The sequence below is a fragment of the Pelophylax lessonae genome (genome assembly GCF_965119305.1).
Source record: "Pelophylax lessonae genome assembly, chromosome: 11".
Taxonomy (NCBI): Eukaryota; Metazoa; Chordata; class Amphibia; order Anura; family Ranidae; genus Pelophylax; species Pelophylax lessonae.
In genome coordinates, this window is record NC_138778.1 from 208,915,815 (window position 1) to 208,935,105 (window position 19,291).

The 19,291-nt window shown below is 44.1% G+C and overlaps 1 protein-coding gene across 1 annotated transcript in view; it reads right to left on the bottom strand.

Annotated features, from left to right (window-relative positions):
- RTEL1 (regulator of telomere elongation helicase 1) overlaps positions 1-19,291 on the bottom strand; it is a 314,420-nt gene that overhangs the window by 233,609 nt on the left and 61,520 nt on the right. The window contains exons 12-16 of the mRNA XM_082271526.1: positions 12,632-12,729; positions 12,463-12,518; positions 10,287-10,361; positions 4,341-4,416; positions 1,097-1,229 (exon numbers count right to left, since the gene is read on the bottom strand). Of these exons, the coding sequence (XP_082127652.1) occupies positions 1,097-1,229; positions 4,341-4,416; positions 10,287-10,361; positions 12,463-12,518; positions 12,632-12,729 (438 nt within the window). The remainder of the gene's footprint in view (positions 1-1,096; positions 1,230-4,340; positions 4,417-10,286; positions 10,362-12,462; positions 12,519-12,631; positions 12,730-19,291) is intronic.

A 19,291-nucleotide genomic window follows, 5' to 3' on the forward strand; every position in this document is an offset into this window, starting at 1 on the left:
CTCTGCTCAGCTGCTCACACTTCCCTCTCCCAGGCGGGCGCGATCTCCGTGGTCAGGTACATCCCCATCCCGCCCACTCAAGCAGCAAGCAGCCTGCAGGAGATAGGCTGGAAACCTGCTGGGGGAGGTACAGGGGGCAGAGCGTCAAGTGTCTATGTGTAATGGCTGTGAGTCGTCCCCACCGCAGCTCTGATTTCCCGGGGGGGGGGGGGTTGGCCTCACAATCAGTAATATTTTCTCAGGGGGAGCAATTGCCCTGTTGCCCCCCCGCCGAACCCCTGAGACTGACTCACCGAACCCCTGGGGTTCGATCGAACCCAGGTTAAGAACCACTGCATTAATGTGATGGCCAGTGGGAAGAATGCTCCTTACATATAGCTAAAAAGATAAATGGTGTCAGTGGGGGCTTATCTGAGAGGCAGAAATTTCTCAAGGAACCCCTAGCAACCTCAGAAGGAACACTAGGGTTCCATGGAACCCAGGTTGGGAAACCCTGGCTTAGAGGCTTCTATGAGCCAACAAGAGCACAGGTGTAACACCGAATACAATTAAAAAAAAAAAAAGCATTAAAATCACGAGACATAACGCAGTGCAGCAATTGTGTTTCCCAACAGTCAACCCACTATGCTGGCAAGTTGACTTGTTTTGGGCGCATACCCCTCCTTAGAGCTAGGTTAGCTTCCTACAGCTCTGAGGAAGGGGGTACCCCCCAAAAACCTGTCAGCTTGCCAGGGTAGCGTGGTTACGGTTGGGAGACACGATTCCTGCACGGTGTGGTGTCTCGTGGTTTGAATGCTTTTGTTACTTTCATTTTGTGAGTACCCATTTTGTTCTCTTCCACATTTGCATACAGTAAAACTCTGGTAAAGCACTAGGTGCTTGTGCCCTCCTGTGTGTTTTTTTTTTTTTATACTAGATCCCCTGGTCTGAGGAGGTGCTGCATCAGCCAAGCATTCCTGAGGGATATTCTTTTGTTGCCATTGATAGTCTAGTTCAGCTGTGGTGGTTCTCCGAGCGCTGGGAGTGACTGTGTTCTTTACTCTTTAACAAAGGCAACCACAATATGCAGTATGCATTCCCCAAAAATAGAACTTACATCTGCATCTCCATAGTGAAGGAGGAGAGGGGACATAGAGTCCCACTTGTCAGTATGATGCTTCGCACTCCTTGTCTCATCAGGTCGTGCATAGTGTAACCAGGACTGAAACACCAGTAACTAAGCACCTTCCCTGCAATATACACACAGATGGAAAAATTAATTAAGGGACATACAGATAATCACTAAATACTAAAATCAACCGCAAGAAGTGGTAAAATTAATGGGGTTGTCAGGAAACAGCAGCAGGGATGGCTACACTTAGGAGACTGAGACCAGACTGTGTAAGCCTAAAAAGAGAAGTACGGGGTAAATACATAAAAAAAAAAAAAAAAATGCAGCATCGATCCAGAACTGTATCTAATCTATCCCCAGCTGCCTCTGCACTGAGAAGTGACGAACAATCATAGCTAATCGCTCTGTTCTCCCCTCCGCTCTCAGCAGAGAGCCGTGACTGTCAGTCGCTGGCTTTCTGCTCTTTCCCTCTATTGCTTACTGGAGCGTTGGGCTAGGGAGGGAGCAGCTAGCTCATTCTCCAAGCGGCGCAGCTGAGCGATGTCAGCCAACAGCAGGCTTTAGCACCCTGGTGGCTGAAAAGGGGTCACAGGAGTGCAGAACGAACTGCATTCCTGCAATCCATAGGAGAAGTAGGGCCAACAAAGCTTTGACAAAACTTCTCCTTTATGTGAGATTTATTTACAGTGAAACCAAATCCATCTAAATACCAGCAAACAAAGACAAATAATCCAAAGACCCAGTGACAAAATAACTAACCTAACAGAGTAACAAAGCCTAACTAACTATATACAGTATCTCACAAAAGTGAGTACACCTCTCACATTTTTGTAAATATTTTATTATATCTTTTCATGTGACAACACTGAGGAAATTACACTTTGCTACATTGTAAAGTAGTGCAAAATAGTGAGTATATGGCTTGTATAACAGTGTAAATTTGCTGTCCCCTCAAAAAAAACTCAACATACAGCCATTAATGTCCAAACCGCTGGCAACAAAACTGAGTACACCCCTAAGTGAAAATGTCCAAATTGGGCCAAAAGTGTCAATATTATGTGTGGCCACCATCAAAGCTGCTGTTAGAAATCGCGGGGCCCCGTACAGACTACCTGGCAGGGCCCCCCCAAGAAAATATTAAAGATATATTTACGGTACCTAAAATGACAACAAAATCACTATTATCAGACACAAATATAAACATAACTCGCATAATTCCTGCTAAATCTAAAAAAAAAAAAAAACTATGTTAAATAAAAAAGAAGATGAGATGAGAAAAATATACAGGCTGGGCAGTTGGAGCTCAGTGATCAGAGAGACAGAGAGAGAGAAACAAAGTTACAATTTACAAATAAACTCCTGAGCAGAGATAACATTAGAGCCAGTGCTGGGAGGGGGGGGGGGCCCACACAAGTGAGGGGGATTAGTGAGGGACAACTGTCTCTTTCTCAACAGATAAAAGCTGATAGCAGGGAGAGGGACGGATCAGATTCAGGTGCTGGAGGAAGATTTCTGTATTTGTTGTCCATCACTAATCCCCCTCTCTGTGTGGGCCCCCCTGTGTGCTCGGGCCCCCTACAAGAGGGCTGGTGATCCCCCCCCTATCAGCGGCCCTGGCCACCATTATTTTCCAGCACTGCCTTAACCCTCTTGGGCATGGAGTTCACCAGAGCTTCACAGGTTGCCACTGGAGTCCTCTTCCACTCCTCCATGACGACATCCTGGAGCTGGTGGATGTTCTAGACCTTGCGCTCCTCCACCTTCCATTTAAGGATGCCCTACAGATGCTCAATAGGGTTTAGGTCTGGAGACATGCTTGGCCAGTCCATCACCTTTACCCTCAGCTACTTTAGGCCTAAAAAGCCATTTTCCCTCCCCAGGATCATGTAACTCCTTAGTGTTACAAGGTCTTAGGTGTGAATAGGGAGCAGGTGTGTTAAATTTGATGTCATCACTCTCATACTGGGCACTGGAAGTTCAACATGGCACCTCATGACAAAGAACTATCTGAGGATATGAAAAAAAAGAATTGTTGCTCTACATAAAGATGGCTTAGGGGTGTACTCACTTTTTGTTGTCAGCGGTTTAGACATTAATGTTATTGAGTTATTTTGAGGGGACAGCAAATGTACACGGTTATGCAAGCTGTACACTCACTACTTTACATTGTAGCAAAGTGTCATTTCTTCAGTGTTGTCACAAGAAAAAATAAAATATTTACAAAAATGTGATGGGTATACTCACTTTTGTGAGATACTGTACAATATATACAAAATGGAGAACACAGAAAAGCAGGGGAAACTGGAGGTCCAGAGAGGAAGGGGGAACCAAAATTGGGATGAGGAACAAGGGAGAGCAGGTACAAGGCAGCAGGATACAGAGAACAGCAATCAGAGTAGGAACAGGATACCGGCTAGCAATATCTGGCAGCAAGCAAAACACTGTAGCGAGAGGCACTAAGGCTCCATTCACAATTAAATTTTTCATGCTTTTTGCAGAAATGCAGGACATTTCTTTAAACATGGGTTCCTATGAAACATGTTCAAATCAATGCATTTTTGTGCCTTTGCATTTTTGGAAAGGGTCCGGGACTTTAAATGTGCTTTTTTGGTTCAATAGACTTCAATGGAGAAACTGCAGGAAAACGTGTAGTGAAAACGTAAATTGAGGTAAAAAAAAAAATGTAGAAAGCACAGCAAAAAGAACTGCAGTATCGCTCAAAAGAAACATGCATAGATGTGATTCGAGCCTTATAGGGAGGACCTAAATACACTCCCAGGAGCCAGCATCAGGTGGAAACTGACTATTGGGATCTGCTGGCTGCTGGGAGACACCTGTTGGTGGACATTGGAACTACAACCTTCCAATCTGAGGAGCCGAGTGCCACCAGTAGGATTTCAAAGGCTGAATTTGCTTAAAAGACTGCACAAACAAAGGAACAGGAAACAGTTGTTGCTGTAACTTTTATTATTTTTTGAGAACACTTAAACCCACTAGTTACTAGTGCAGTTGACTGTAATTACAAGAAGCGTTTGACTAACTGATCCCTGAAGTAATTTAAAAAAAAAAAAAAAACTGTACCAAATGTAAGATTTCTATCTAATGAGTAAGCTGGAATCTAAGGAATTGCAACGGGCAGCAACACAAACCTTCCTTTATATGATTAATACCAGTGATTGCCTCTCTAGGGTACATTCAGTCCAGTTCCATTACATGACCTCTGGCTCACCTCCATGCTTTCTGCTATTGCTCCACACATCTCCCCGTGGTTTCTTCCTTTGGCTGTTATCAGGGTGGATGTGCACCTGCTCGTGTGGAAGACAAAATTACACAATTGAGTAACAATTATGGGAAATGCAAATCCATTTGTAAAAGAGGTCTTCTACACTAACAAAAGCTGAGGCTCTGTATAGCATAGATGAGCCAGACCTAGCACAGTGTGGAGGAGATAAAAAAAAGCTCAAGCAAAACATTTAGGCCCCATGCACACAGAGCGTCAGAAAAAATTAGCTGCAAAGCCATTTCTGATACTAGGAAAAAGCGGCGTCAAAAACGCACCTTTAGCAGCATTTCGCATTGGCGTCAATGCGCATTTAGGCGCGTTGGCGCTTAGCAGCGTTTTTAAATAAACACAACCCTCTTCTATTTGTGACCAATCACATTTTTCACATTTTAAAAAATGCCTGACGCTGCTAAAAGCCGATATACAGCGTGAAGCCGCGTTTAGCAGCGTCCGGCGTTTTTGCAGCTTAACGCTGCTGCTCCTGAACGCACTGGCCCTGGGGTTTTTTTTGCAGCTTAAAAAAGCCTATGCCACTTGGAGCTCCTAAAAGCCTGTGTGTGCATGAGGCCATAGAATAACATGGAGGGGCGTTTTTTAAGCTGCAAAAAAAAAAAAAAAGTAACGTCTGACGCTCCTAACGGTAGCTGCAAAAACGCCCTGTGTGCATGGGGCCTTAAATACGAGCAGCACATTTGTTTAAAGAGGATCTGTTACTTTGTTCATTCAGGGCAATGTGCTAAAGTCTCCCATCCCCACCCTCCAATACTCATCTTTGCCAAGCTACCCTGCCCTTTTGTTTCGTCTTAGGCTGGAGAGAAGTCGATTTATAATGTGTATGTCTCAACAATGACAGGGCACACGTAAAGCAAATATCTATGAATAGGGAGGGTGGGGTTCTATCTTTAATGGGCCCTAAACAGCCTAAACTGAACCCAGTGCACCTGCCTGATGAGGCACATAGGTGAAAAATCAGACCACGTAGGGGGAGATAGTGATTGTCTCCAATATTGGACATGCCTTTTTTTCAGCTTGCTGGTTCTGACAAATATTTGCCTCTCTTGTCATTAAGTACAGGGAATGAAGTATAAAATGTATAAGTGCTATACACAGCGCAAAAAGGTATGTGATAAAACACAAAACATATCATCGAATAATAAAATTATAAAAATTGTCACCAAGTAATAATAAATAATACGTGCAATGTGCAAAATTTGTGAAAAAATTGCTATGAGAATCTTAATCATATGAAATACCACAATACTGTATCACACTGACAAGAATGTGAACTAAAAGTTCCACTTGACAGTCCAAATCAATTATATATATATATATATATATATATATAAATATAAATAAATAAAGTGCACTCAGCAAGCGTCCAGTGAAAAAAGCCAAAAAAGTGCTTTAGTGCAAATGGAAAAGTGCAAAATCATGCCATCAATCCAGTGCTGTGGTAGGTGCAAATCTTCCCCCCTTTGGATGTTCAACTTACCGGACTAAGATGACCCTTGGGCAATATAGCATAAGGGTCAAAAGAGCTTGTAAGGAAGGAAGTAGGGACAAGCCCCAACCAAATCATAAAGCCATAAATTCTTTGTGAGAAGTCTGCCAATCTATGGTCATCCTTCCAAAAAGTAGGGAGCAATATTCAGGCCATGTGCTGATACACTAATTATAAAAGGTATACCTATTAATGTTAGCAAAGCATTCTTTTTCACTGCCCGGCCTGTATGCAGCTGGTGCAGTATTTCGGTCTGCTTGCAATGCTGTCTCTAAAATGAGCTGCACATCAAGTAAAAGCAAAACTGGTCCAGGCTCATTCGGCAGTGAATCCAGGGAATGGGATGCTCATGCAGAGCAGGCACTACTGCTCTCTCAAGTACAAGGAAGAAAATAGTTTCTTTCAGAAAGTTTAACAGAATATTCAATTACTCTGACATTCCTGAGGTCAGCACAACGATTCACCCTGATGAAGGGAGCGCATGACTCCCGAAACACATTGGTCTTTAGTGCTGGTATACAATAGCATACAACACACAAGTGTCCGGCATTGTTTACAGCTGTCTGGAATTGATTTGGAGACTGGCAGAGCTCCCTTATTTATAGGGTTCAGCTCTTTCGGGTTATCCTACTTTGTCTGCACATAATAATGACAAAAGATAGCCGCTTCCATAACATACTGTGAGAAGAAAGTCAGGGCCATGTTCTGCGTTCACTGGTATCTTATAAAGCAGTGATGGCGAACCTTGGCCCCCCCCCCCCGATGTTTTGGAACTAAATTTCCCATGATGCTTATGCACTCTGCAGTGTAGTTGAGCACCATGGGAAATGTAGTTCCAAAACATCTGGGGTGCCAAGGTTCGCCATCACTGTTATAAAACATACTTTGGTTAAAAAAAGTAAAAAAAAAAAAAAAGGCGGGGGGGGGGGGTAGAGTCTGGGGATGCTGGTAACTAGTAGAGCAGACTGTGGAAGGAAGGCAGGGGCCAGCATATGTGGCAGACTGGAAACTAGTATAGCATACTGCAGGAAGGGGGCAGGGAACACAGTTTTAGGAAGGCTAGGTTGTGGTAAAGGATGGTCAGCTTGGCACAGAAAAACAAGTGGGGACCAATAAATGTTTTAACTGCTGGGGATATGCTACATGGCAGCCATTTAAAGTGGGTGTAAACCTTTACATATACAAAGTGAAGTGACTGGCCTCAGGTGATACATAGAGAATAAAGAAATCCCCTTACATAGGTTTTCTACAGCTGTCTTTCCTCTACATTCATTCACAGTGCAGAATTTACACAGGCTCTCACAGTTCTGAAAAGCGGGGGCAGAGAGCTGAAGTCACAGCAGTGAGAAGAGCTCTGAGTGCTGATTGGAGGGAAGGGAGACACCCCCTTCACACAGGAGCAGAGCTGAGGCTAGAAAGGGACACACCACCCTCCAGAAAGCACACAGGAACAGAGCGGAGGTGGTCAATAACAGACTGTGCCCCCCTCTGTCACCATTATTCTTTTGGTGTCAGGCAAACTCGTCAGAAGTGACTCATGCCGATAGCAGAGGAACGACGCAGTGAACAGAAATGACACTCAGTGCTCTGGATTGAGACAAGCATACACTTTAGAGGGATATGCTTTACAAGCACTTTAGGACAATGCTTTACCACTTAAGAACCGCACTATAGCAGTTTTACTGCTACAGGGCGACACCTTTCCGCTGGATCACACACACATACATACATATATATATATACACATACATACATACATACACATACATATATACATATATATATACATATACACACACACACACACATACATACACATACATACATACATACATACACACATGTGATCCCACATTTCGGGGTAGGGGACTTGCATGCGCTGCAATCGGCTTGCTCCTGCTATGATTAGACACAGCGGGAGCCGATCGGCGGGTACTGCAAACTCTATGTCCGCCGGCACCCGCCGATCATACTGCAGACAGACAGAGAGGCTCTCTGCCTATGTAAACAAGGTAGCTCACCGTTCTTACAGGAGGGAAGGCATGGATCCTGTGTTCCTGCAAAGCAGGGACTATAATCTAGGTCTTCCCTTAGTAAAAAGCACCTCCCTCAGTGTTGTAAAACACTAGTTAGGCACACAGTTAACCCTTTAATCGCCCCCGATGGTCACCCGTTTTCAGCCAGTGTCATTAGTACAGTGCATATTTTTTAGCACTGATCATTGTATTAGGGTGACTGATTCCCACAAAGTGTCACTGTCTGAATGTCCGCCGCAATATCACATATCACCGCTAGAAGTCGCTAATCACCGCCATTACTAGTAAAAATAAATAAAATGATCCCAAAATTTGTAGATGCTATAACTTTTGCGAAAACCAATCAATATACCCTATTTGGGATTTTTTTTACCAAAAATATGTAATAGAATACATATTGGCCTTAATTTATGAAGAAATTTGGATTTTTTTTTTCAATTTTTATATTGGATAAGTTTGATAGCAGAAAGTAAAAAAATTGTTTTTTTTTTTCAAAACGGTCGGCCTTTTTTTGTTTATAGCGCAAAGTGCACACAAAGGTGATCAACTACCACCAAAAGAAAGTTCTATTTGTAGGGGGAAAAAAAGGACATCAATTTTGTGTACAGCGTCGCATGACGGCGAAATTGTCAGTTAAAGTATCGCAGTATTGCAAAAAAAATGGCCTAGTCATGAAGGGGGTTAAATCTTCCGAAGGGCGAGTGGTTAAAACACTTCTTTATTCAGGCTATTTAGAGACCTTTGCAATAGCTAGTTCCTAAGGCTCCGTTCACATGTAGGCGTTTTGGGGGAGTTTTTCTGCTCTAGGATCAGCTTTTAAAACGCCCAACAAGACAAATCCTATTCATTTCAATGGCCCCTGTTCACAACTGAGCGTTTTGACGCTGTAAGCAAAACGCCCAACGCTCAAAAAAGTACATGAGCTTCTTTTTGGGCAGATTACAGGCGTTTTCCATTGGTATCTATTCAATCAAAAAACGCCTGCACAAAAAACGCCTGTAAAAACGCCTGCAAAAACGCCCATAAAAACGCCTGTAAAAACGCCCATAAAAACGCCCATAAAAACGCCCGTAAAAACGCCTGTAATAGCAACGCCAAGATGTGAACGTAGCCTAAGTAGTACAGTTCTTTTTCAAATATCATCTCAAAAATAGAAAGGTCATTATCTACTGGGAAAACGTCGGATACCATGAAAACAATGCTTCCTTGTACAAGAAATGACATTGCATGCTGTGTATATTTTTTCCATTATGTTGCAATGGAAAAACAACAATGGTAAGATTATCTGTATGTTGAAAAAGTGGAAAAATAAATACTCCCAAGTCTTTAAACCAATCTTTCTGTGGACTTTGGTTTGTTGCTGTAATCAATTTACAAAAGCTGTAAAAGTTTTTTACTCTGGAAAATCGACTAGCTCAGAAATAGCATTTTTCCTAAAGAGGAAATAAACTCCCCTCTAATGTTTGTACCTATGGGTATGCCTATAATAGGGCTTACCTATAGGTAATGTAAATATCTCCTAAATTTGCACTGTTCAGGAGATATTTACTGTATACTGCGCCAATGGCATCATTGGCGCATGCGCTCTGAAGGAGCGGCTGCCCATGCCATTTCTTCATAGCCCTGTGCCATGACCAGTGGCTCCTGCGCATGCGTCACGCGGCTCCACCCAGTTACACAGTCGGAGTCTGCGGACCCAGAAGGCAGACGTGTGAAGATGGATGCGGGGACAACGAGGGTTTTATTTTCAAGTAAGGGTCACATAATGTGCTAGCATGCGGCTGCCCATGCCATTTCTTCATAGCCCTGTGCCATGACCAGTGGCTCCTGCGCATGCGTCACGTGGCTCCACCCAGTTACACAGTGGGAGTCCGCAGACCCAGAGGGAAGACTTGTGAAAATGGATGCGGGGACAACAAGGGTTTTATTTTCAGGTAAGGGTCACATAATGTGCTAGCATGCGGCTGCCCATGCCATTTCTTCATAGCCCTGTGCCATGACCATTGGCTCCTGCGCATGCGTCACGCGGCTCCACCCAGTTACACAGTCGGAGGCCGCGGACCCAGAAGGAAGACATGTGAAGATGGATGCGGGGACGAGGGTTTTATTTTCAGGTAAGGGTCACATAATGTGTAATGTGCTAGCATGCGGTACATACTAGCATATTAGGTCTTTACTTTGCAGGTAAGAAAAAATAAAATAAAAAAATAAAAAGCAGAGTTGACATCCTCTAAAAATGACTTCCTTCAAAAGCAGTCTGACTCCACTTACATTTCACAGCAAAGTTTGCTACAACCTTCTGCTGCAAAGATCTATCCTAACCGGAAAATATGGTACGGACGTTAATCACTTTACCTTGTAGTACCTTGAGACCTGCTTGGTATTGATGACAGCAGTGGAGCCTTCAGGGATCTCAATATTAAATACAATCTGCAGAAACCACATAAAACAAAACAAGAGTGAGAAGGCAAAAAGCAATAAACTACCAACTGCCCTTCTTCCGCATAATGGGTTTTTCACACTACCACTTTCATACCGGGTCTATTCTGGCACTTCTCTCCCTTTCAAACAGGTTTTTATTTAAAAAAAAAAAAAGTTTCATGAATTAAAAAACAAAAACAAAAAAAAGTAAAGTTAGCCCGATTTTTCTGTATTATATGAAAGATGATGATACGCAGAGTAAATAGATACCAAAAATTTCACGCTTTAAAATTGCGCACACTCGCGGAATGGCACCAAACTTCAGTAGTTAAAAATCTCCATAGGCGACGCTTTGAAAATAAAAAATTAAAATTAAAAACAGGTTACAAGTTTAGAGTTATAGAGGAGGTCTCAAGTTAGAATTATTGCTCTCGCTCTAAAGTTTGCAGTGATACCTCATTTGTGTGGTGGTTTGAACACTGTTTACATTTTTGGGTGCGGCGTACATATGCATTCGCTTATGCGTGTGAGCACGCAGGCATGGGGGCGCTTTAATTTTTTTTTTATTGTTTATTTTACTTGTATTTTTTTTTTTTTGACACTTTACCTTTAATTTTTTTTTTTAATCACTTTTACTACTATTACAGGGAATGTAAACATCCATTGTAATAGGAGTAGGGCATGACAGGTCCTCTTTGCAGCGAGATCTGGGGTCTATAAGGCTCCGTTCACATATTGGAGTCTTGGATCGCGGGCAGAATCGCAATGGCACTCCAAAAGCGGTGAGATTTTGCCGTGATTGTTGCCTGACAAATCACGGTAAAATCATGCAAACAGAATCGCGGGACGCCTGTCGCCCAAAAGAACTCCATGTACTTCTTTGGGCGACAGGCGATTTTACCGCGATTCGTCGGGCGACAATTGCGGCAAAATTGTGCCGCGTTTGGGGTGCCACTGCAAGTCATGGGAATCACATGAGCGTCCAGTGATTTGCAATGATTCAGGATCGCGGGCAGAATCGCCACGATTCTCCCTTGATCCAAAATGCAAATATGTGAACGCTCCGGAGCCTAAGTTCCCAGATCTTGGCCTCTAGGCTGAAAAGCCTGAGATAATAAATTTAGGAAAAATTTTTGGCTTCCCAGCCGAAGAAACGGCAGTGTTTACATCTGCTGAGGCCGGACGTGATGTCATAACATCGCGCCCAGCCTTTGATGGTCATAGAGATGACCATCAACTCGTGCATGCGCAGTAAGAAATGGGCTGTGAAGCCTGAAGGCTTCACTGCCAGTTTCCCTTACTTACAATGCCGCTAGATAAGTCGGTTCAGGGTGCCGACATTGCAGGATCCCTGGACAGGTAAGTGTCCTTAAAGCGGAGTTCCAGCCATTTCACTCACCTGTCCAACGGTCCAGCGATGCGGCCGCCCGAAGCCTCGATCCTCTCCCTCGGCGCCGGCATCACTGCTGTGGGCACCCGGCTGTGACAGTTTGCGGCTTCACAGCCGGGTACCCACTGCGCATGCGCGAGTCGCGCTGCGCGTCTTGATTGGCCGGCAATCTTCTGGGACCTCTGACATGTCCCAGAAGATTGCAGGGAGGGAGGGGGAGAGGAGAACTTCCGTTCAGGGCGCCCCGGCGCTCCGAGCGGAAGTGGGAGCAGGTACCTGTCAAAACTAGGTACCCGCTCCCCCCCCCCCAAACAATTGACATGCCAAATGTGGCATGTCAGGGGGTTAGAATACCTAAAGCGGAAGTTCCACTTTTGGGTGGAACTCCACTTTAAGTTAAAAGTCAGAAACTACGGTATTTGTAGCTGCTGACTTTTAATTTTTTTTTTCCAGACTGGAGCTCCTCTTTAAATGGGACCAAAATAAAGCTCTATTAGTCTTAAAAGTGTAAAAAAATTGATTTGGGTACAGCGTTGCATGACCGAGTAACTGTCAAACTATAGCAGCACTGAAACCTGAAAAATGGTCTGCTAATAGAGGAATATTACAGGCTGGTATTTAACTGGATAAACTTAAGGATATGGAATATTGATTATAAAGCTAATGCTTGGGTTGGGAATTATATATTGCCCCCAGCTTTAAAGTAAAAATAAATCTTACCTGGATAATATCTGACAGTTTCTGGAGGCCAAGAGTGTTAGTGAAGATCCCAGAACCTGAGGACCAGACATGAATACAGAAATTGCACGTTTTAATAATTTATTTTTGTGGATAGGTGAAAACACAAAAGTAAGGCCAATTTTATAAGCCTACAAAGGAAATGCCTTACGTCCGCCAACATGCTGTATGATCTGTTCCAAGAGTTCCAGGAGATCCGTCTTGGTGTTGTAAGTGATTCCCGTGGAGGCAAAGAGCTCAAAGATGTAACTGCAAACAGACAATACATACAAGCTTTTAAAGGGAAAGAACCGTCTGACCCATGACACCAAGGCACATAGAAATAAATCTGAAGGTCTAAACTCAACCACAATATGCTTTTATTAGTTGTTCCAGCTACAATGCGCTTCCTGTATCCAAGGAAAGCCTAAATGGCCATGATATTCCACACTGTCACCACCAAATCCCTAATAAATGATATGACTGCTGTACAAAGTGTAAAGGCATCGTACACACTATAAGAAAATCGGGCAAACATTTTTGTCCAAAGAATTTTCGTACGATTTTCATATAGTGTGTACATAAATCTTTCAACAGCAGATTCTGCATTTTCGTACGCAAATTCTCGAAGGGACAAACTCCAAAATTTTTCTCGTACAGGAACGGAACAAATGATTTTCGTTTTAATGTGTACCATTTTCATACAAGAAAAATCAGAAAGGAAAGACTGCGCATGATCAGAAACTATAAACAAAAAAAAAAAAAACAACTATTGTCGTACGAGTATTTTCGTACTGATTTTCGTTCATGGGTTCGATTTGCTGTGACACAACGAGGAAAATCGGACAATCGTTACCCGATTTTCTTATTGTGTATACTCCACTTTGGGCTGGGTTCACATACACTATATTACCAAAAGTATTGGGATACCTGCCTTTACACGCACATGATTTAATGGCATCCCAGTCTTAGTCCGTAGGGTTCAATATTGAGTTGGCCCACCCTTTGCAGCTTCAACTCTTCTGGGAAGGCTGTCCACAAGGTTTAGGAGTGTCTATGGGAATGTTTGACCATTCTTCCAGAAGCACATTTGTAAGGTAAGCAACCGATGTTGGCCTCCGCTCTAATTCATACCAAAGGAGTTCTATCGGGTTGAGGTCAGAACTCTGTGCAGGCAAGTCAAGTTCCTCCACCCCAAACTTACTCATCCATGTCTTTATGGACCTTGCTTTGTGCACTGGCCCAAATCATTTGGTGGAGGGGAGATTATGGTGTGGGGTTGTTTTTCAGGGATTGGGCTTGGCCCTTAAAGCGTTTGTAAACCGCTGGTGGTAACAAAAAAAAAATCCTGCAAGGCAATCTCATAATGTGCTAGTATGCATCACATACCAGAACATTATGAGAAACTTTCCTTAGAACGAAGCCCTCCAGTGCTGCAATTTCAGCGCTGAGACAGCTGACATCCTTACCCGGTCTTCCTTCCAGGCTCGCGGCCTCTGGCTACATGAGTGGGCGGGGGCACGATGACTTCACTCCCACGTGTGTGCGCAGGGGCTGCCTTTTCAGGCCTGGGTCTAAAAGGTCCAGCGCTGTAAGCCAGACCTTCAAGAGCGCATGCGCCGATGATGTCATTGACTGCCTGCACTCTGAATATATCTCCTAAACTGGGAGATATATACAGTACCTACAGGTAAGCCTTACTTTAGGCTTGCCTGTAAATACAAATGGTGTAACAACCACTTTAAGGCGTCAGCATAGGAAGATATTTTGAACAAATTTCATGCTCCCAACTTTCTGCAAACAGTTCCGAGATGGCCCGTCCCTGTTCCAACATGACCGCACACCAGTGCAAAACGCAAGGTCCATAAAAGATATGGATGAGTGAGTTTGGGGTGGAGGAACTTCACTGGCTGAAGAGTCATGACCTCAACCCGATAGAACACCTTTGAGATGAATTTAGGCGGAGACTGCGAGCCAGGCCTTTTCTCCAACATCAGTGCCTGACCTAACAAATGCGCTTCTGGAAGAATGGTCAAACATTCCCATAGACACACTCCTAAACCTTGTGGACAGCCTTCCTAGAAGAGTTGAAGCTGTTATAGCTGAAAATGGTGGGCAAACTCAATGTTGAACACTACGGACTAAGACCAGGATGCCATTAAAATTCATGCTTGTCTAAAGGCAGTCGTCCCAATACTTTTGGTAATATAGTTTATATGGAAATTGGATGAGTTTTACACCACATCCAATTCAGGCAAACATTCGTCCCTGAATCGCACCTAAACCGGTGAACAGAAACACACCGGACCTCAGACTGCAAAATGCCTTACATTTAGGGGTAAATAATACAAACCACCACACAATAATATAACAATAGTCCTACTATAATGTCTAAAGCAGGGGTAATGAATTAAAATTCATGAAGGTCCAGTAGGTAAAATTTTCGTGCAACCGAGGTCCGAATCATATGTTTGGCTCTCAATGGCACCTCTGCACAATGCGCAAACATGGTGCGTCTTTACGAGTGCCACATCACATGGTGCCACAGTACCATGCAGCTTGGTATGGCGCAATTAAAAAGAAAAAAAAAAAAAAAAAAAGGAGGTTAGGGACTTATTTTTCTGCGTTTCTGCTTACAAGGCAGCCTACTGAAATAAATGGGCAGCCTACGCGCGTTACGCAATAATGTGAACCTAGTCTACGATTCTTCACATCACAATCCTTTTTATTACATCAGTGTTCTCAGTCCCCCTGTACATCATCCCCCCTTCACATTACAGTCCTTAGCCCTTCACATTTTTGTCAGCAGCCCCCCTTTATATCACCCCCTACTTTAAATTGCAATTCCAAGCTTCTTTCATATCACCCACCCTTCACATTCCTATTCTCACCCCCTTTATAGTACCGCTCCTTCACATTGCAGTCCCCAGCCCCCCTTCACATTTCTGTCCTCACCCCCTGTACAGCACCCCCTTCACATTCCTGTCCTCATCCTCTTTATAGCACCCCCTTCACATAACTGTCCTCCCCCCCCCTTTATAGCACCCCTTCACAGCAACCCCCTTCACATAACTGTCCTCACCCCCTTCATAGCAACCCCTTCATATAACTGTCCTCCCCCCTTCATAGCACCCCCTTCACATAACTGTCCTCCCCCCTTCATAGCACCCCCTTCACATAACTGTCCTCCCCACTTTATAGCACCCCCTTCACATAACTGTCCTCCCCCATTTTATTGTGCCCCTCCTTCACACTGCAGTCCCCAGCCCCCCATTAACATTCCTGTCCTCACCCCCTTTATAGCACCCTCAGACATTCCTATGGTCTTCTTTTTTTTTTAAAACCCCCCTTCACACTGCAGTCTCCAGCCCCCCTTCACATTCCAATCCTCACCCCCTTTGTAGAACCCCATCCCCCTTCATATCACTCCTTTACTTTTCTGCCTCTTTGATATCACCCCTCTTTCCCCCTTTACATTAGCAGTGCCTCTTCCCTGTCCTACCTTAAACAGGGCAGCGTGGCTGACATCGGAGGCACAGCAGCTGACATCGGAAGTGCAGCAAAGGGATGGACGGAGGGCGGGACCTGCCCCAGGTAACTGATTGGTTGCTAGAATACAGGGCACTTCTAGCAACCAATCAGTTAACTGTACCAGCCCCCGTCATCCGTGAATCACTGCGCTGCTCCTCCGATATCAGCTCTGTAAAGACAGAGCTGCATCGGCGGCGGCAGAGGGAAAAAACAGATCCTAAATGGCGCGGCCCCTGCGGGGCCGGACGGAACATTGATTGGGTCCAGACTTGGCCCGCGGGCCGCCATTTAGTGATGCCTGGTCTAAAGTGTAATAGAGTCCAATCCTCCGAACTGTGTCGTAAGTGCACTGTGCAAGTGGTGAAGACATGTCTGCCTAAAATGGTAATCCTCAATAGCTCCTCCAAAAGAACACCTTTGCAAAGATGATGTATGCAGGTCTGCTCACCTCTGAAATGACCTTCAAATTATAAGAGGTCAAAACAGGCATGAAAATATAATCCATCCAACATCATCCTCTGAGTCTCCACCCATAATGAGAGCAGTTCACATTTTACTCCACCATCTCCCTTCCAACAGTCTCCATGGATTGTCCACATTTTACTCCACCATCTCCCTACCAACAGCCTCCATAGATTGTCCACATTTTACTCCACCATCTCCCTTCCAACAGTCTCCATGGATTGTCCACATTTTACTCCACTATCTCCCTTCCAACAGTCTCCATGGATTGTCCACATTTTACTCCACTATCTCCCTTCCAACAGTCTCCATGGATTGTCCACATTTTACTCCACTATCTCCCTTCCAACAGTCTCCATGGATTGTCCACATTTTACTCCACCATCTCCCTTCCAACAGTCTCCATGGATTGTCCACATTTTACTCCACCATCTCCCTACCAACAGCCTCCATAGATTGTCCACATTTTACTCCACCATCTCCCTTCCAACAGTCTCCATGGATTGTCCACATTTTACTCCACTATCTCCCTTCCAACAGTCTCCATGGATTGTCCACATTTTACTCCACTATCTCCCTTCCAACAGTCTCCATGGATTGTCCACATTTTACTCCACCATCTCCCTTCCAACAGCCTCCATAGATTGTCCAAATTTTACTCCACCATCTCCCTTCCAACAGTCTCCATGGATTGTCCAAATTTTACTCCACCATCTCCCTTCCAACAGTCTCCATGGATTGTCCAAATTTTACTCCACTATCTCCCTTCCAACAGTCTCCATGGATTGTCCACATTTTACTCCACTATCTCCCTTCTAACAGTCTCCATGGATTGTTATTGAGTGCAGCAAAGTACCTTAAAACAATAAGGGGAAATCTAGTGCTCGGCTTTTAAATTAATGTTTATTAAGGATAAGGGAAAAGAAATATGCTCCCAAAAAAAACAAAAAACTAGAGAGTTAAATAGCACGGGACCTCTGCAGCCTATAAACAAATCTATTCCTCTCAGCACACCAAATGGGTAAACATGATGACACCAGTAGGCTCCGCCCATTTACACGTTATGTCCAGAGAGGCGGGACTTCTGCAGAAGGTGGAGAGTCCGCATGTCATCACACCTCATCAAGCAATCATGATCACTGTTCCCATGGCAACTAGTAAACAATGCCTCCTCTTCAGCATTAAGAATAGCGATCGATCGTTTATTGCCTAACACCCAATAAACATTAAGACATTGCTTAGCAATCAGTAAACAAGTCTCTTCTGCTCTATTTATGAATCCTGACCACGGTTGCTTTACTTACTAAAGGTGCGAGCATTTTTATAATTTCTCTTTTTTTTTTATTCTTTACTTTAACTTTTCATGGGTACATTCATACAAGTGATAGGCAAGTACAAGCCAAGCTTTACAGTAGACTCTTCATTTATTAAATATAGTAATACCTTGGATTGCAAGCATGCTTGTAATCCAAAGGGCTCTTATATCAAAGCGAATTTCCCCATAATAAATAATAGAAACTCAGATGATTAGTTCCACAATCAAAAGTATTACAGCAATACAAAATACAGTATATATAGTGTACTGTGTAATTTGGACTGTGTCAGGTGCCCACCCCCTCCCCTTCTAATGCTGAAAAACCTTTTATATATCTTATATAATCCTCTTTTTTTCCCATTGCTAGCTGCTCCTGTCACTGTGTTTTATAAAAATAATGCTGGCTTTACCCGATTTCAGAGCGCCGCTTGGACATCACGTGACCGGCTGGGCTTTTTCCTCCTCCCCTTCTGACTGACGTCATCGGGGGAATCTCGGCTCTGCCCGCTGCAGCTGTCAGGCTGGGAGAGGAGAGAGGCAGCAGGTCACGTGACGGCCGAGCGGCACTCTAAAAATTCGGGAAAAGCCAGCATTTTTTTTTATAAAACACAGTGACAGGAGCAGCTAGCATTGAAAAACAGAGAGGATTATATAAAATGATAGTAACATAGCAGTGTGGGTTAACAAACACTAACATTAGAAGTGTCATTCTTGTCTCTACATTAAGGCCCCTTTGACACTTGTGCAACCTTAAAGTTGCGCAATTTTGCCTCGATTTTAATGTAATTTTGACTGGACTTGAAGCAATGCCCATGTCTTTGGACCTCAAAACGCATTAAAATCGTCCCAAAGTAGTGCAGGGATTACTTTGAAGTCGTTGTGACTTGAAGTCGCACAGATATGAACGGTACTCATTGGAAATCATGGAGTACGGCTTATCATGTGACTTTGCAGTCCCAAATCGCAGGACAAGCCGCACAAGTGTGAAAGGGGCCTAAAACTACTGCTCGGATACTGCTCGTTTATCAAGACACTGCTCGCAAATCAAGGCAACTTTAAAAAAAAAAAAAAAAAAAAACTTTGCTCGTCTTTCAAAACGCTCGTAAACCACGTTAGGGCTCTTTCACACGGTCCGCCTCTGTAGGCGGATCCGTGCTGCTCAGCGGGGATCAATCCGCCGATCCGGCGGATGACAGCTCCGTCTCCGCTTGCAGTGCGGAGAGGGAGGTGTCACAGCTCCCACTGCTCTCTATGGGGGGTCGGATGAGAGCGGACCGCCTGTCCGCTCTCATCCGATCCGATCCCTGAACGGATGGAAAAATAGGGTTTCCATCCGTCCAGATTTCACGGACAGGATCGGATACGGATGGCAGCGGGTGTCAGCGGAGGTGTCTCCGCTGACATCTGCTGCCCCATAGAGCTGCATGGAGGATCCAAACAGATCCGCCTAAAAAACTGACAGGCAGATCTGATGGGATCGCCCGTGTGAAAGAGCCATTACTCATAAACCAGGGTTTTACTGTA